This window comes from Dromiciops gliroides, chromosome 2, assembly GCF_019393635.1.
Source record: "Dromiciops gliroides isolate mDroGli1 chromosome 2, mDroGli1.pri, whole genome shotgun sequence".
In the NCBI taxonomy this organism is placed as follows: Eukaryota; Metazoa; Chordata; class Mammalia; order Microbiotheria; family Microbiotheriidae; genus Dromiciops; species Dromiciops gliroides.
This window is the reverse complement of record NC_057862.1, coordinates 657,705,559-657,721,099: the sequence shown is the minus strand read 5'-3', so window position 1 is coordinate 657,721,099 and position 15,541 is coordinate 657,705,559. Positions and strand designations below refer to the sequence as shown.

The 15,541-nt window shown below is 37.8% G+C and overlaps 1 protein-coding gene across 1 annotated transcript in view; it reads left to right on the top strand.

Annotated features, from left to right (window-relative positions):
• The window catches only part of HYDIN (HYDIN axonemal central pair apparatus protein), a 589,624-nt gene that overhangs the window by 241,683 nt on the left and 332,400 nt on the right, over positions 1-15,541 (top strand). Inside the window, 1 exon segment of the mRNA XM_043981230.1 lies at positions 15,150-15,351. Within this exon segment, the coding sequence (XP_043837165.1) occupies positions 15,150-15,351 (202 nt within the window).

Below are 15,541 nucleotides of genomic sequence, written 5' to 3'. Positions count from 1 at the left end.
CCTCCCTTTTTTTGTTTTTGTTTTGTTTTCTTGGGCAATGGGGGTTAAGTGACTTGCCCAGGGTCACACAGCTAGTAAGTGTCAATTGTCTGAGGCCAGATTTGAACTCAGGTCCTCCTGAATCCAGGGCCGGTGTTTTATCCCCTGAGCCACCTAGCTGCCCCTGCCCTCCCTTCTTAAACTACCCCCTCTTATCCCCTTCCCCTCCTACTTTCCTGCAGGGTAAGATAGATTACTATACCCAATTGAGTGTGTCTGTTATTCCCTCTTTGAGTCAATTCTGATGAGAGTAAGGCTCACTCACTTCCCCGCACCTCCCCCATCTTCCCCTCCACTCCATAAGCTTTTTATTGCTTCTTTTATGTGAGATACTTTACCCCATTCTACCTCTTCCTTTCCCTTTTTCCCAATGCATTCCTTTCACACCTTAATTTTATTTTTTAGAAGATATCATCCCATTATATTCAACTCACACCTGGGCCCTCTGTCTAAATATACTCCACCCAGCAACCCTAATAATGAAAAAGTTCTTGTGAATTATAAGTATCATCTTCCCATGTAGAAATGTAAACAGTTTAACATTTTATCCCTTATGATTTCTTTTCCTTGTTTACTTTTTTATGTTTCTCTAGGGTCCTGTATTTGAAAGCCAAATTTTGTATTCAGTTTAGGTCTTTTCATCAAGAATGCCTGAAAGCCTTCTCATTGAATTCCCATTTTCCCCCAAAAAGATTTTACTCAATTTTCCTGGGTAGACGATTTTGGGTTGTAATCCCAGTTCCTTTGCCCTTCAGAAAAGCTGCTAGATCTTGTGTTATCCTGACTGTGGTTCCACAATACTTGAATTGTTTCTTTCTGGCTGCTCGCAATATTTTATTGGGAGCTCTGGAATTTGGCTTTAATATTCCTGGAAGTTTTCATTTTAGGGTCTCTTCTAGGAGGTGATATGTGGATTCTTTCAATTTCTATTTTACCTTCTGCTTCTAGAACATCAGGGCAATTTTCCCTGACAATTTCTTGGAAGGTGATGTCTAGGCTCCTTTTTTGATCATGGCTTTCAGATAGTCCAATAGTTTTCAAATTATCTCTCCTGGATCTATTTTCCAGGTCAGTTGTTTTTCCAATGAGATATTTTACATTGCCTTCTATTTTTTCATTCTTTTGGTTTTGCTTTATTGTTTCTTGATTTCTCATAAAGTCATTAGCTTTCATTTGCTCAATCCTATTTTTTTTTTTTTGGTGAGGCAATTGGGGTTAAGTGACTTGCCCAGGGTCACACAGCTAGTAAGTGTTAAGTGTCTGAGGCCAGATTTGAACTCAGGTCCTCCTGAATCCAAGGGCAGTGCTCTATCCACTGCACCACCTAGCTTCCCAATCCTAATTTTTAAGGAATTATTTTCTTCAGAGAGATTTTGTACCTCCTTTTCCATTTGATCAATTTGGCTTTTCTAGCTGTTTACTTTTTTCATGATTTTCTTGCATCACTCTAATTTTTCTTTCCATTTTTTTCTTCTACCTCTCTTCCTTTGTTATCAAAGTCCTTTTTGAGCCCTTCTATGGCCTGAGATCAATTCATATTTTTCTTGGAAGCTTTGGATATAGGAGCTTTGACTTTGTTATCTTCTTCTGAAGGTGTATTTTGATCACCATATAACTTTCAAGGGTCAGCATTTTTTTCTGTTTGCTCATTTTCCCAGCCTATTTCTTGACTTTTACCTCTTTGTTAAAGTTGGGCACTGCTTCCAAGGAGGAGGGTGCACTGTCCCATGTTTCAGGGGATGTGAGAAGCTGTTCTCTGAGATACTTCTAGGAATTTGTAGGTCCTTAGTTCTTCCAAGGTATTATGATTTAAGGAGAGGTATGTTCACCACTCTCCTGGCCTGTGCTCTTGTCTGGAAACGACCACAGGCCTTCTTCTCTGCCTTGGAACCTGGAACAGAACCCTGCTTCACTATGGCTGCAAGCTCTGATGTGTCTGTGCTCCTCTCCTGCTGGGACCACCACCCAGACCCGGACCCAGACCACCACTGTGACCCAGATCTGAGAACAGGCAAAACAACAGAGTGCTGCCTCAGCACCAGCGCTCACCATCCACGGGCTGAGTTCCAGAAGCAGCTGATGGTGCAGATGCTTCAGAGGCTCCTGAGTCCTGGTTCTCTGGGACTGGGTCTGCTGCAGTTGGGTCTGAGCTGGCACAGTCCACGCTGGGCTGTGTTCCACTTTCACCCTCATATGATAGACCTATCCTGCCAACCTTCTAAGCCATCTTTGACTAGAAAATTATTTCACCCTGTCCTTCTGTGGGTTCTGCTGCTCCAGGTCTTATGGCATTATTTGAAGGTATTTGGAAGGGTCTTGGGGAGAGCTTAGGCAAGTCATTGCCTTTCCTCTGCCATCTTGGCTCCACCCCCCAGAGTTGTTTTAATTTGCATTTCTCTAATCAACAGTGATTTAGAGCATTTTTCATATGACTATAGATAACTTTGATTTTTTCCATCTAAAAACTGCCTGTTTTCTGTGACCATTTATCAATTGGAGATTGATTTGTATCCTTGTAAATGTGACTTAGTTCTCTATATATTTGAGAAATGAGGCCTTTATCAAAGAAACTCACTGTAAAAATTTTTCTAGTTTTCTCATTTTCTTCTAGTCAGGGCTGCATTGGTTTTGTTTGTGCAAATCCTTTTTCATTTAATGTAACCAGAATTATCCATCTTACATCCAATAATGCTCTCTATCTCTTGTTTGATCATAAATTCTTCCCTTATTCATAGATCCAACAAGTAAACTATTCCATGCTCACCTAATTTGCTTGTTATGATCTTTTATGTCCAAATCATGTACCCATTTTGCCCTTATCATGGTATATAGTGTGAGATATTGGTTTGTCCCTAGTTTCTGCCAAACTGCTCTCCCTGGTTTTGCCAAAGTACAGTATATTTTAAGGTATTTTTAATTGATATTTTATTTTTCTTATATCACCATAATTTCATATATATCGTTTATCTCCCCCTCCTCAAGGGCCATCCCATAGGACATATTATTTTTAGAGAGAAAAAAAAAGTCAGCACAACTGATCGCTTACATTGAGCAAGTCTGAAAATGTATAGTGTCTAACACCTGTGAGCTTACTACCTCCATGAAGGAGTAGATTGGGAGTGTCTTCTCACATCTCTTCATTTGAGTCCCACTTGGTATTTATAATTTTGTTACATTTACTTTTCATTTTTTGTATGTCATTCTTTCTTTTTCATTGTTGTAGTTACTCTGTATATTGTTTTCTTGACTCTGCTTAACTTCACTTTGCATCAGTTTATATTGATCTTTCCCTTCATCTCTGTATTCATCACACCCATCATTTCTTATTCTACTGCATTCATGTACCACAACTTGTATAGCCATTTCCCAATTAATAGATGTCTACTTTGTTTTCAGTTCCTACCTATCACAAAATTGCTGTTATAAATATTTTGGGGGCAGCTAGGTGACGCAGTGGATAACCTGGCCTTGGATTCAGGAGGACCTGAGTTCAAATCCAGCCTCAGACACTTGACACTTAACTAGCTGTGTGACCCTGGGTAAGTCACTTAACCCTCATTGCCCTGCAAAAACAAAACCAAAGCCAAAATATTTTGGAGTGTATCAGGACTTCTTTTTCTTATCAGTAGTCTTCTTGGGGTATAGGCCCAGTAATGGAGCCTCTGTTTTAAAGGGTATGGACATTTTAGTAACTTTATTTGCATAATTCCAGATTGCTTTCCAAAATGGTTGTAGCAACAATATTTTAGACTGCTTATTTTCTCATAACCCCTCCAACATTGACTGTTGCCATTTTTGTTATTTTTACTAATTTGCAGGGTATGAGGTTAATTTTCAGAGCTGTTTTGGTTTGCATTTCTCTTCTTATTAGTTATTTGGAGCATTTTTTCATGTAGTTGTGGATACTTTGCAGTTCTTATTTTATTCCTTTTTTAAAATAATAGATCTTATTTTCCCCAATTAATGTTAAAACATTTTTGACATTTGTCTTTTTTTTTTAAGTTTTGAGTTCCAAATTCTATCTTTCCCTCCTCCCCGAGATGGTAAGTAATCAGATATAGGTTATATATGTGTAATAATGCAAAACATTTCCATATTAGTCATTATGTACAAGAAGATTTGAATAAAGGAAAAAAAGAATGAAAGAAAAAAGTGAAAATAGCATGGTTGATTCTGTATTCAAACAATTATCACTTCTTTCTCTGGAGGTGAATAGTATGTTTCATCATTATTCCTTTGAGATTATTTTAGATGATTGAATTTCTGCAAATAGCTAAGTCATTCACAGTATTTCATCATACTGTATTGCTGTTACTATGTACAATATTCTCCTGGTTCTGTTCATTTCACTTTGCATCAGTTCATGTAAGTCTTTCCAGGTTTTTCTGAATCACCCTACTTGTCATTTTTTGTAGCTTGTTGTTTTTCCATCACAATCGTATGCCACAGCTTGTTTAGCCATTCCCCAACTGATGGGCATATCTTCAATTTCCAATTCTTAGCCACCACAACAGAGCTACTTTGTAGTTCTTTTGAGAACTTCTTATTCATTTCTTTGGACCATATATCGATTATGGAATGGCTATTAGTCTTATATATATTTATTAGTTGTACATATTTTAGATACCAAACTCTTTTTTTTTTTTAGTGAGGCAATAGGGGTTAAGTGACTTGCCCAGGGTCACACAGCTAGTATTAAGTGTCAAGTGTCTGAGGCCGGATTTGAACTCAGGTACTCCTGACTCCAGGGCCGGTGCTCTATCCACTGCGCCAATTAGCTGCCCTGATACCAAACTCTTATCAGAGATATTTGATGAAAAAAAAGTTTTTTCTTATTTGACCACCTCCCTTCTTATCCTAGATGCATTCATGTTATTAGTGCTTTTCAGTTTCAAGTAATCAAAGTTACCTATTTTATATTTTGCAGTTGCCTACAATCTGGTTTAGTTAAGAACATATCTCTTACCCATAGCTGTGAGAGGTATATGATAAGTTTTTCTAATTTTATAAAAATAGCATAATCTTTTATATTAAGGGCATGTATCCATTTAGAATGTATTGTTGGAATGTGGTGTAAGGAGTTGATCTAAACCTAATTTTTGCCAGACTGCTTTCTTGTTTTCCTTGCAAGTTTTATCAAATAGGGAGTATTCCCCTAGGTAACTTATATTTTCCACTTTATCAAACCCTGAGTTATACAGTACTATTGTTTCTCAATCTCCATTGTCTAGTCTGTTGCACAGATCTCTTTATTCTTTACATAATACTAGATGGTTTTGTTGACTCTATAATATAATTTAAGATATGGAAATGTTATTCTATTTTTTTAAGCTCTGTAAAAAAGCACCTTGATAATTTGATTGGATAGCATTAAAAGTATACATTAATTTAAGTGGTATTATAATTTTTATTTTATTGGCAAAGTCTTTCCGGAAACACTGAATATTCCATCAGCTTTTTAGGTTGGTTTTTAATTTTTTAAGGATCACCTTATACTGAATCGATACAAGTGTTTTGCGGCTTTGGGAGGTTGATTCCTTGATAGTTTATGTATTTTTTAGTTAGATGAAATAGGATTACCCTTATTGCTTCTTGTGTTTTTTTAATATTATGTAGAAATGCTAGAGATTTTTGAGGATTTATTTTGTAGGCTTCAAATTAGCTGAAGCTATTAATTATCTTGGTATCTTTGCTGATTCCCTGGGGTTTTTCCAATTAAACCATCATATCATTAGCAAATAGAAATAATTTTATCTCTTCTTTACCTGTTTTTATTTCTATAATTCCATTCTTTTGTAATTATATCAAATAATAATGGGGAGAGTAGGTATCATTGCTTTATTCTTGTAATTATTGAGAAAGATTCTAGTGTATCCCCAATTGCATAAGATACTTGCTTTAGATTTTAGATAGATGCTTTTTATATTAAAAAGGTCCCTCTAGGCCTATATTTTGTAGAAGTTTTAACATAAAAGAGTATTGTACTTTTTCAAAGACTTTTTCTTTTTCTTTTGTGTGGGGCAATGAGGGTTAAATGACTTGCTCAGCGTCACAGAGCTGTCACAGTGCCAAGTGTCTGAGGTCAGATTTGAACTCAAGTCCTCCTGAATCCAGCACCAGTGCTTTATCTACTGTACCACCTAGCTGCCCCCTCAGACTTTTTCTGCATATATTGAGATGATCATATGGTTTTGGATGTTCTGGTTTTTAATAAGATTAACTGTATTGTTTTCTTAATGTTTAACCATCTTTTACATCCTTGGCATAAATCCCACTTGGTCATAATGAATGATTTCTTGGATACATCATTGCAATTTGTTTGATAGGATTTTGTTTAGAGATTTTGGGTTAATGTTATTAATGATATTAGCCTATAGTTTTCTTTTTGTGTTTTATTTTCCTTTCTTTTAGTTATTAGGACAAAAGGATTCTGATAAGGTTTCTCAATTTTTTCTTCCTCATTTTTGAGCATGTTTCCTTTTTAATTAGGATACTAAGGCATTAGGAACATTAAGTTTATTATTGATACTAGCCTCTTGTCTATGATTCCTTTCAGCATAATATAGTTTCCTTGTTTATCTTTTGTGTGTGTTTGTTTTTGCTTTGTTTAATAGCATAATTACAACTCCTGCTTTTTTAGATTCACTTGATACATGGTAAATAATTTTCCATCCTGTCAGTATTATTTTGTGTATGTCTTGTTTTTAAAATGTCTCTTTTTAAAATGTCTCTTGTAAATGACATATCAGAGTTGTTTTTTTTAATCCAATCTGTCACTTTTTCATTGTATTGAATTATTTAAACATTTACATTTAAAGTTCTGAGTTAGCATTATATTTTCTTCCATCTATCTCTAAAATAGAGGTGCTTTTCAAGTTATGATTTTTCCTTTTCTTCTTTAAATGGAGTACCATAATTCAAACGTCCTCTCCTTTGGGTTTGAAGGTCTTTCTCCAGATTGGAGAATTTGTTTCTGAAATGAATTATTAAATTTAACCACTATGTGTTTTGGAGTTTGTAGCCTTGTGGTGTTTTTTTTTCCTTTTTTTGGCGGGGGCGGGGGATTGTTTGGTTTTTTCTTTGGAAAAATCTGTGAATGATTTCAATTGGAACTTCAGGAGTTCTGGTCAGTTCTCTTTTTTCTTAAATTTCCTTTATTATAGGATTAAGAGTTATTGTTTTCCTCCCTGTTGTGTTCTTTTTGTGTGTGTGTGTGAGGCAAATGGGGTTAAGTGACTTGCCCAGGGTCACACAGCCAATAAGTGTTAAGTGGAGCCGGATTTGAACTCAGGTACTCCTGACTCCAGGGTCGGTGCTCTATCCACTGTGCCACCTAGCTGCCCCTGTTGTGTTCTTTTGGGAGACCTTTGATCCTTAGGTTGTCTCTGTGAATCCCATCTTCAAGTTCAGTATGTTTTGTTTACATAAGGAGTACATTTCCCTTTAATTTTCTTGTTTTTTTCTTCTCTTTTTCTAGAGTGTCTTCCACTTCTGTATACTTGCATTCCCAGTCTTTATTCTCTTTTGTTTCTTTGGTAAGGCTTGCCATTGAAGATTCCAGTTTTTTTTCCATTCTGTTCATTATTTTTTGCTGTGCTGACCATAAATCATGCTTTAATCATTCTAATTTCTCTTTAAAATCATTCAGGAACTGCATGTTGGCTCTACATTCTCCTGTAATTCCACAGGGTCTTCTGTCTCATCAAGTGTTGGACCATTTTCCACCATTTTGAAGTATTTATTCATATTCAAGGCAACTAGGTGGCACTAGTATAGAGTGCTGGGCCTGGAGTTAGGAACATCTAAGTTAAAATCTGGCCTCAGACCCTTACTAGCTGTGTAACTGGACAATTCACCTAACCCTGTTTGCCTCAGTTTCTTTATCTGTAACATGAGCTGGAATTCCTGGGTTTGGGCATTTTTTTCAACCTCCTTTTGGATTCTTGGTGTCCATGGAAACAGTTGAAATCACTTTATCTTTGACATATAATTTCTGTTTTGCAGAGGCCTGAGAGTTTGTCGGGATCAGAGAAAAATGTCTCACTATAGTATATTTTTATATCATGTTGACTATCAGTAAAACTGGTAAGGGATGAACACATCTTCAAAATGATAGTCTTTTTATTATAGGATCATAAAATTTAGAACAGACAGGAAACAGACTTCTCTCCAGCCCCGTCTCCTTTCCCTGTCCTCCATTTGACAAGTACAGAAACTGAGAATCAGTGATTTGCCAGTCACACAATCAATCCAATTGTAAACACAGGCAGTGTGCTAAACCATGGGGATGCCATTAATAAAAAGAAAGTCCTTCCCCCAAGGAGCTTATATTCTAATGGAGGGGGGACGGTGAGACGCACAAAAGGAGTCAAGACAGGAAGGGGAGAACTGAGGCATCTTTTTCCAAGAAGTTAAAACCAGGCAGGGTAGCAGATGCAGAGTGGAGAGCAAATTACAGACCTAGAATTGGAATCCCCAGCCTTGGTTCCAAATGCAGCATTCTTTACCCACATTCTCCACCCTCATTCTCCCTCCCATCATCAGCCCCATCCTTCCCTCAGTTCTTGTTGTTCTCTTCTACCATTCTCTTAGGTGGTTGGTGGTACAGTGAGCTACATTTGGATTCAGGAAGACTTGAGTTCAAATCCAGCCTTAGACACTTAATAGCTGTGTGATCCTGGGCAAGTCACTTAACTTCTCCCAGCCTCAGTTTCTTCAACTGTAAAATGGGAATAATAATACACTTACCTCCCAGGGTTGTTGTGAGGATCAAATGTGATATTTATAATGCACTTAGAACAGTGCCTGGCATACAATAAATCCTATTATTATTAATATTATTATTATTCTCACCTGAATAATCCTACTCATTTAATTTTCCCAATCACTGTTATATTATTGCAAAGAAACCTAAAGAATTTAAAGCAGACTAAAGCACTAATGTTAAGCCAAAGTTCATTCTGACCTACTAATTGCCTCTTTTCATTCATTTAATTTTAAGCAGTTTTCATGATGCTCCTTTTTATATACATTTTTGGTTCTCTTTTCTTATTTCACTGACTTTCTATGGCTATTTGTCAGTGATTTTTGTGGCTATCCAATCTGTTTTGTCAGGATCTATCTTCTGAAGATGGTAGAATCCAATGATAGCTTTGAATGAAGGGAAAGAAAAATCTCAGTGGGTGGTAAGGGCATGGAGTACAGAATCTAGAGTCAAAGAAATTAATGAAGAGGGCAAGTGCTGAATGTTGAATTAGGAGTGGTAGAGAGCTTAGAAATAATTAAGAGAACTTTCATGTTTCTATATCTGTAATTTAGAGAAGCCTTTTTAAACACAATATTCTGTTAGTATTGTGTCTTTATGAAGTTAGGGGTGATTTTGGGGTCACTGTAGACATAGCATCATTTATTAGACACATCAATAGTTGTTTGAGCCCTTTAAAAGGTAGATAATCAGATTCTTCAGTTGCTCATTGGAAAGGGAAGAGAGGTCTGACGATTTACAGCCCTCCCTGTACTCCCATGCTGGCAGATCAATGGATAGCTACAGAACCTTTCAAAGAACTACACTCTAGGGCCCAAAGAACTCCCAGTCCCCAAGATAAAGATTTCCAGGGTTATTTCATATCGGGATGCTAAAAGAATTTTTTGTCTGCATTAGGCCCAGTTGAAGATAATTTACTTAAGGGTAATTAAGGCAGAGAATGGCAAAGAATATTCACTAAGGTCTCAGTTGCCATGAGATATTGCTACAAATCTGGAACAGAAGGAATCCTTGGAATCCATGCAGTCAGATAAAAGACCCTACTCTGCTGTTATTATTCTTGGAGTACAGAATATTTCCTCTTTCTTACATGTTAAGATATCATGGGTCCCCACATTAACTTTTGCCTCAGTTTGTTGAACACTAGAAATACTCCATTGTTCTTAGCCATCCATTTCTGGAAGTTCTCAGTGTGTCTGTGAGATCCACTGCCAGCTCTAGGGGATCAATTATCCTTGTACCCAATTTTTGCTTGATACACACACACTCTGAGAAGTACTGTACCTGGTCTGCCTTTGGCAGGCGGGGGGTGGGGGGGGGAGTTACTTCCTTTAATCTCTAAAACTTTCTCTGTTAGCTTTGCTCTGTTCTAGAGAGTAGTTTTCCCCTACCAGTGAGGTAGATAGATAGATAGATAGATAGATAGATAGATAGATAGATAGATAGATAGATAGATAGATAGATAGATAGATAGATAACAGATGTGTTTTCTAACTTATTGGAGGGAAGCAATTAACTCATGCCCCTATTCCAATTCTCATCAATCACAGATTTAGGCTTTTAAAGATCCAACATGTCCATTACAGTTGATTTTCTTCTGTCTTCATCTATCACACAGCTGAGAGATCACAATTGAATCAGTAAATGCTGTACAAAAGATTTTCTAGGCCCTCAAATTTTCTCCTAAGAGAATAATTACATCTTGTCTAACATATTTTAGTCACTTTAATCAAGTGGCTATCTATAAACTTGGGATAAGTTAACCTGTATAAATATGATTTTTTCTCAGTTTTGCTACCATATGATTTTTATTATCATTTATAAACAACAATGATCATTTATAAACGACTGAGAATTTAAAATGAAATGGAGAATTGCCTACAAAAATATAAAATTAGATACCCAAATGACCAAATCATGAAATTCAGATATTAAATAACCCAATCACTGAGAAAAAAAATCAAGCAAGTTGTAAAGGAACTATTAAATACAAATAAACCTGGCCGAGTGGGATTTCTAGGTGAATTCTATCAAATGTTTAATCCCCCCATACTGCACAAATTGTTTCCAAAAACTAAGAAGAAAAATTACCAAATCCTTTCATGTGGCAAATAAAACTAGGACTATGAGACTGAGCACTGGACTTGGGGTCAAATTCCACTTCAGATACTTACAAAGCTACGCGATCCTTAGTACACTCACTAAGATTCATTCTTCATTTGTTAAATGAAGTTGAACTAAACTAAGATTGCTTCTAGCTCTAATCTATGATCCTATGATAAAGCAAAGAAAGAGAATTTTAAGCCAATGCCCCAAATAAACATCAGTGCAAGAATCAATAACCTTCCATGGATTCAATTATTACCTCTATGTAGATGACTCCCATTTTTACCCATCAAACCTGGATCTCTTTCCTGAGGTCCTCCCTGTATCTCCAGCTACTTGCCAGACCAAACGGTCACACATGTGCCAACACCATGCAACACTCCCCAGTTTGGCCAGAACCAAATTAAATGTAATTGGGGGGGGGAGCAACTAGGTGGCACAGTAGATAGAACACTGGCCCTGGAGTCAGGAGTACCTGAGTTCAAATCCAGCCTCAGACACTTAACACTTACTAGCTGTGTGACCCTGGGCAAGTCACTTAACCCCAATTGCTTCTCTAAAAACAAACAAAAACAAACCAAAAAAATGTAATTGGGAAGTTATTTGACATAAATAATGAAAATTCAATGAAGCATAGATAATGTTAATTTGTTCTTTTTTTCTGAGTCAGCATGTAACCCGCAACAATCCTTACATACAATTTAGTGGCCCCAGTTTTTTATTTAAATTTAACATCATTGTACTAGACATCTTCCCCATCATTTCCTATAGCAACATAAAAGTCCAAAAACATATTTCCCTCTATTTCCCCTTCCCACACCAGCTTTCTCATTTCTGTAAAGGATACAGTCATTCTTCCAGTCACCTAGATTTACAGCCTGGAAGTCATGCTTGAATCTCCATTCTCAGTCACTCCCCCACCTAATGAATAGCCAAGTCTGGCTGATTTTACCTCTTCCACATCTCTCACATGCGTACTCTTTTCTCTACTCCATACCATGGGCACCATCTTTCAGGTTCTCATCACTCTTTGCCTGGACTATTTCCATAGTCTCTTATTTGGTCTTTTTTGCATCTCATTCCTGCCATCTCCCATTCATCCATCCTTCACAACCTGCCAAACTGATATTCTTTTGTTTTTAATTTATTATTATTTTTGGGCGGGGCAATGAGGGTTAAGTGACTTGCCCAGGGTCACACAGCTAGTAAGTGTCAAGTGTCTGAGGCCAGATTTGAACTCAGGTCCTCCTGAATCCAAGGCCAGTGCTTTATCCACTGCACCACCTAGCTGCCCCCCAAACTGATATTCTTAAAGGTCGACTCTGAAGAGGCTTCAGGGGCTCCCTTCTGCCTCTGTAATAAAATAATAATGTCTCTGCCTGGCATTTAGAGAGCTTCACAGTATGGCTCTGGTCTCTCTTCTCAGGCTGATTATATATTACTTCCCCTCCCACACTTTGAGTTTCAGCCAGACTGGCTTACTTACTGCCCAAACATAGGACATACCATCTCCTGTCTGTGACTTTATTATTTTTTAAATTTTTTTTCTGCAGGGCAACAGGGGTTAAATGACTTGCCCAAGGTCACACAGCTGGAAATTGTCAAGTGTCTGAGGTCAGATTTGAACTCAGGTCCTCCTGAATTCAGGGCCGGTGTTTTATCCACTGCGCCACTTAGCTGCCCCCTGTCTGTGACTTTAAAAAAATTTATTCCAAACTTGAACACCAAAAATGAGCATTTCTACAACATTGAATGCAAAAAGGTTGCATATAAAACCATGAACATTCATTTATAGCCCTTGATTTTAAAATGGTACATAATACATTGCACACATTCCTTCCTAGATTGTCCCTCTTGCTTGTGTTTCCTTCTTAACTTCCTTCTGTTCTCTTCTGTGCATTAAAAATGTTTCATTGGTCCTCTTTATTAGTATCATTTATAACTTCCTCCACCTTTTCCATCCCACCCCTAATTGAAAAGGGAGAGAAAAAAATCCCTTTTAATAAATAAGTAAAACAAACACACACAGTGGCCATGACCAAAAACATGACACTTTTCTCTGCTTTGATTCCATCGTGTCTCTGATGGTAGGTGGGAGGAAAGGAAGGGAATCAGCATTTATTAAGCACATCCTGTGTACCAAGCACTGAGTGTTTCACAAATACATGCTTCATCTTAGGCTCTCTGGAGAAGTGGTTGGTCATTGCTTTGATCAGAATTCCTAAATCTAAGTGAGGTTTTTTTTTTCTTTATGCTACTGTTAATTCCTGGTTCTGCTAACTTCACTCTGCATTGGTTCATATTATTCAGGTTTCTTTGAAACTGTCTCATCATTTTTTACAATTCTCTAATTTTACATTATAAATTGTCCTGTTGTATCCTACAGCACAATAATTTTTTATTACATTCATATGGTATAATTTGTCTAACAATGTCCCAAATAATGGGGACCCCATCCCTAGTGTCTATTTTCTTTTTAATCCTCCCTTTCAGATCAGAGTTTGTATTGTTTGTGACTCCTCATTCCTGCTGTTATCCTCCCTATTACCAACCCCATCCCCTTGGTTCCCCACCTGTTTTCTGATGAGTTTGATATATTTCTACATCAGACTTTTTGTGAATATTTGTGAGTTTATGTGTGTGTATGTGTGTGTACATGTGTGTGTGCGTGCGTGCATTCAACCTCCTGCCTCCTTTGTCTAACTTCAGGAAAGGGTGAGCTTCATCTGATGTTCCCTTCTCACATATTTTTATACTCTTCTCATCCACCAGCTTCTATCTCCTTGTTCCTACTTTCTCCACTCGTGAATTCCTTTTACCTTCCATTCTCCCTGAAACTAAAGCAAAGTCGCCCCCAGATCCTATGTTTGTTTGCTTGCATCCTTAACTCCCTCAGTACTCTTTGAAGACATTAAGTTTTTGAAAGGACACTTGTTTCTTCTTTTCCTATTGGAATGTTAGCACATCATCATATAGCTTCTCCTACTTGCTCATATAACCTTACCTTTCTAGGTTTCTCTCGACTCTTATGTTTGCATTTCAAAGTTGCTATGAATTTTTTTTCCAGAAATGTTTGAAAGTCCTTTATTCTGTTGAAGATCCATTTTTTCCTTGTAGGATTACACTCAATTTTGCAGAGTACATTTTTCTTGACTGCAAACCTGTAGAAGCTTCCAGGTCTTGTGTGAGCCTAGCTGTGCTTCCTTGGCTCTTGAATTGTTTCTTTCTAGATGCTTGGGTTTCTTTTTTCCATTGGCATGGAAGTTGTGGATTTTATCAATGGCATTACTGAGACTTTTCCTTTCAGGGTTTCTTTCAGAAGATTGTTGGTGGATTCCCCCTTCCTGCCCCATGCATTTTCATTCCTCCTGTGCTTCTCATAGATCTGGGTAGGTTTTGATTATGATTTCTTGAAATACAGGATCCAGGCTTTAAAAAAAACTCATGGGTATCCTGCCATGCTTTTGGGAGGGAGTTTGGTCTTGCTTGGTCTCAGCTGCAGTCACGTGGTTTCCTGAGCTGATCCAGTATTTGAGCTTCATGCTGGAGGAGTTGGAGGGTCTCAGGAGGGGGGCCAGGGACCTTGGAGCTTGTGGGATCTCCTGGTCTGAATGTTACATACCACAATGGTTGCTCATGCTCCTGAGGCTTCTAAGGTTTCCCCCTGTGGATTTCTAGCCACTCTGGGGATTTCTGACCCTCCTGAGGCTCTTGGGGGAACCTTTTTCTTTTCCAGGCTGCATAAGTCTTTGACCCGACTCTAGCTGTGCTAAGAGATCTCCAGCTAGTTTGCCTGCACTGGTTTTGTTGGCGGTACTTTTTCTTATTGTTTCTGCAGTTCTGGGTCACTTGTAACTACTCACTGGATGTTTCAATCCCCCTTCAGCCAGATGCTGATTACATGTCTTTGCAGGAATGGATTTGTGGGAGCTGGAAATTCTGCCATGATTCAAATAGGCATCCAGCTTGGCTGGATGTCTCCCTAGGGTTTTGTGTGATCTTTCCCCCATGCTTGGAATGTTCTTCCTCTTTACCTCTGTCTCATGTAAAACCTTACTCCCACCAAGTCTCAGCTCAGATGTCAAGAGGCCCTTCCTGATTCTCCTAGTTGTTAGCCCTGTTCCCAATAATTTCATGTCAATTCTGTGTATATCCTGCTTTTACAGGACTTGTCTATAAATGTGCTAATCGATTTGATAGAAATAAAAACAACTCATGCTTGTCTTGTGCTTCCTCCTAGGGGAAAAGGTTTGTGTAAACCTGTATGGAGCTGGTGCAGACATGAATATCAGACTGGAAAAGAATTCCTTGACCATTGAGAAGACCTACATATCTCTGTCCAATCAGAAAAACATAAACATTCACAATCGCAGTAATATCATCGCGCATTTCCAGTGGAAAGTCTATGCTACCCAAGAAGAGGAAGATAAAGAAAAAGCTAGGTTTGTAAGAAAAGTCCGTTTCAGTGATCTAACATGAGGGGATGGAAAGTTGGGTCACTTTGGACAATTAGCCAACATCTCTTATTTATTGTAACGATTGGAATGACGCCACCTGCTGGAGACTTACTGTACAAGAGTTCCGCCCATGAAGCGAAGGTCTTTGAGGGCAAGACCGGGCGTCAGGAAGTGA